The following is a 1,050-nucleotide window of genomic DNA, read 5'->3' as shown; positions in this document are numbered from 1 at the left end:
AGGAGAACCCAGCCAAGGGGAGCTGACACAGGGACTGTGGTGTAGCCAAACCCTTCACCTGCCACCGACGAGAAGGAGGAGCCGACGCCTTGGAGGGCTCTGGCGATGAAGAGCAGGGTGTAGGTGCCCGAGAAAGCAAACACTGCGCAGGGAGGGGAGAGCTGGGCTGAAACTGCAGCAGGGCACGGCTGGCCCCAGCTGGCACTGGCAGGGGTGAGAGGGCAGGGAGATTGTCCTTGTCACCCTCTCCTCAGCCCGGGGGCTCTGCTCTGTCCTCTCTCTCTGGGCAGGGTGGGGAGGGCGGTACTCACTGATTGTGGACAGGAACATGATGGTGAAGCCCAGGAACATGGGGATGTGGTATCCGATCCTGGAGTGGGAAAAACGAGCCCCCAGCTCAGGAGGGCTCCTCCTGCTCCCCTGGGAGATGTCTGTGGGCTGGGAAACAGCTCCTGAGGGGGCGATGTGCCCACAGCGCTGCTCAGAGGGACCCCCAGAGCCCCCCACTATCCCTGCAAACCCCCCCAGGGCTCCCCAGCACAGCTCAGTGTCTGCAGGAGAGAAAGAAAACCTGAAAACAAATTTTATCCGTCCACAGCGGGGCGGGAGGATGAGTTTGTTTGTTCCGTGGTGGCTGGGATGAAACAGCATCTGCCAGCACTGAGGAGAGCGCTGTGGAGCTTTGTGCTGGGACACAAACGCAGCAGCCGTGTGCGGGCAAAGGGAACATTCCTGCCATTCGGATGGGCATTTTTACCTCTTGCGATTTCCCTCCCGGCTAATCCCTGCAATTCCGCGCCCGGTGATTCCAGCAGCAGGCGGGAGCCGAGGGATGGAATTGCAGGAAGCCCGGGCTCTGACCTACCTGTTGGTCAGCAGACCCACCCAGGGGTTGAGCAGCAGCTGGACCAGAGCCTTGGAGGCGAAGAGCAGCCCCACTCGGGTGTTCTCCTGGGCCAGGAACTCCCCACCCTGCAGACAGCTCCTGGATGGGGCTGGGGGTGCCCTGGGGACATGTCCTGGGGGTGTCCTGGGGACATGTCCTGGGGG

The 1,050-nt window shown here is 62.2% G+C and overlaps 1 protein-coding gene across 1 annotated transcript in view; it reads right to left on the bottom strand.

The window, feature by feature from the left end:
- Window positions 1-1,050, bottom strand: part of SLC18A1 (solute carrier family 18 member A1) — a 12,631-nt gene that overhangs the window by 9,542 nt on the left and 2,039 nt on the right. Inside the window, exons 2-4 of the mRNA XM_033519395.1 lie at window positions 866-1,043; window positions 312-370; window positions 59-142 (exon numbers count right to left, since the gene is read on the bottom strand). Coding sequence (XP_033375286.1) covers window positions 59-142; window positions 312-370; window positions 866-1,043 — 321 coding nt within the window. The remainder of the gene's footprint in view (window positions 1-58; window positions 143-311; window positions 371-865; window positions 1,044-1,050) is intronic.

Source organism: Parus major, chromosome 22, assembly GCF_001522545.3.
Source record: "Parus major isolate Abel chromosome 22, Parus_major1.1, whole genome shotgun sequence".
NCBI classification, from domain to species: Eukaryota; Metazoa; Chordata; class Aves; order Passeriformes; family Paridae; genus Parus; species Parus major.
The sequence above is the reverse complement of the archived record's forward strand: the minus strand, read 5'-3'. Positions and strand labels throughout refer to the sequence as shown.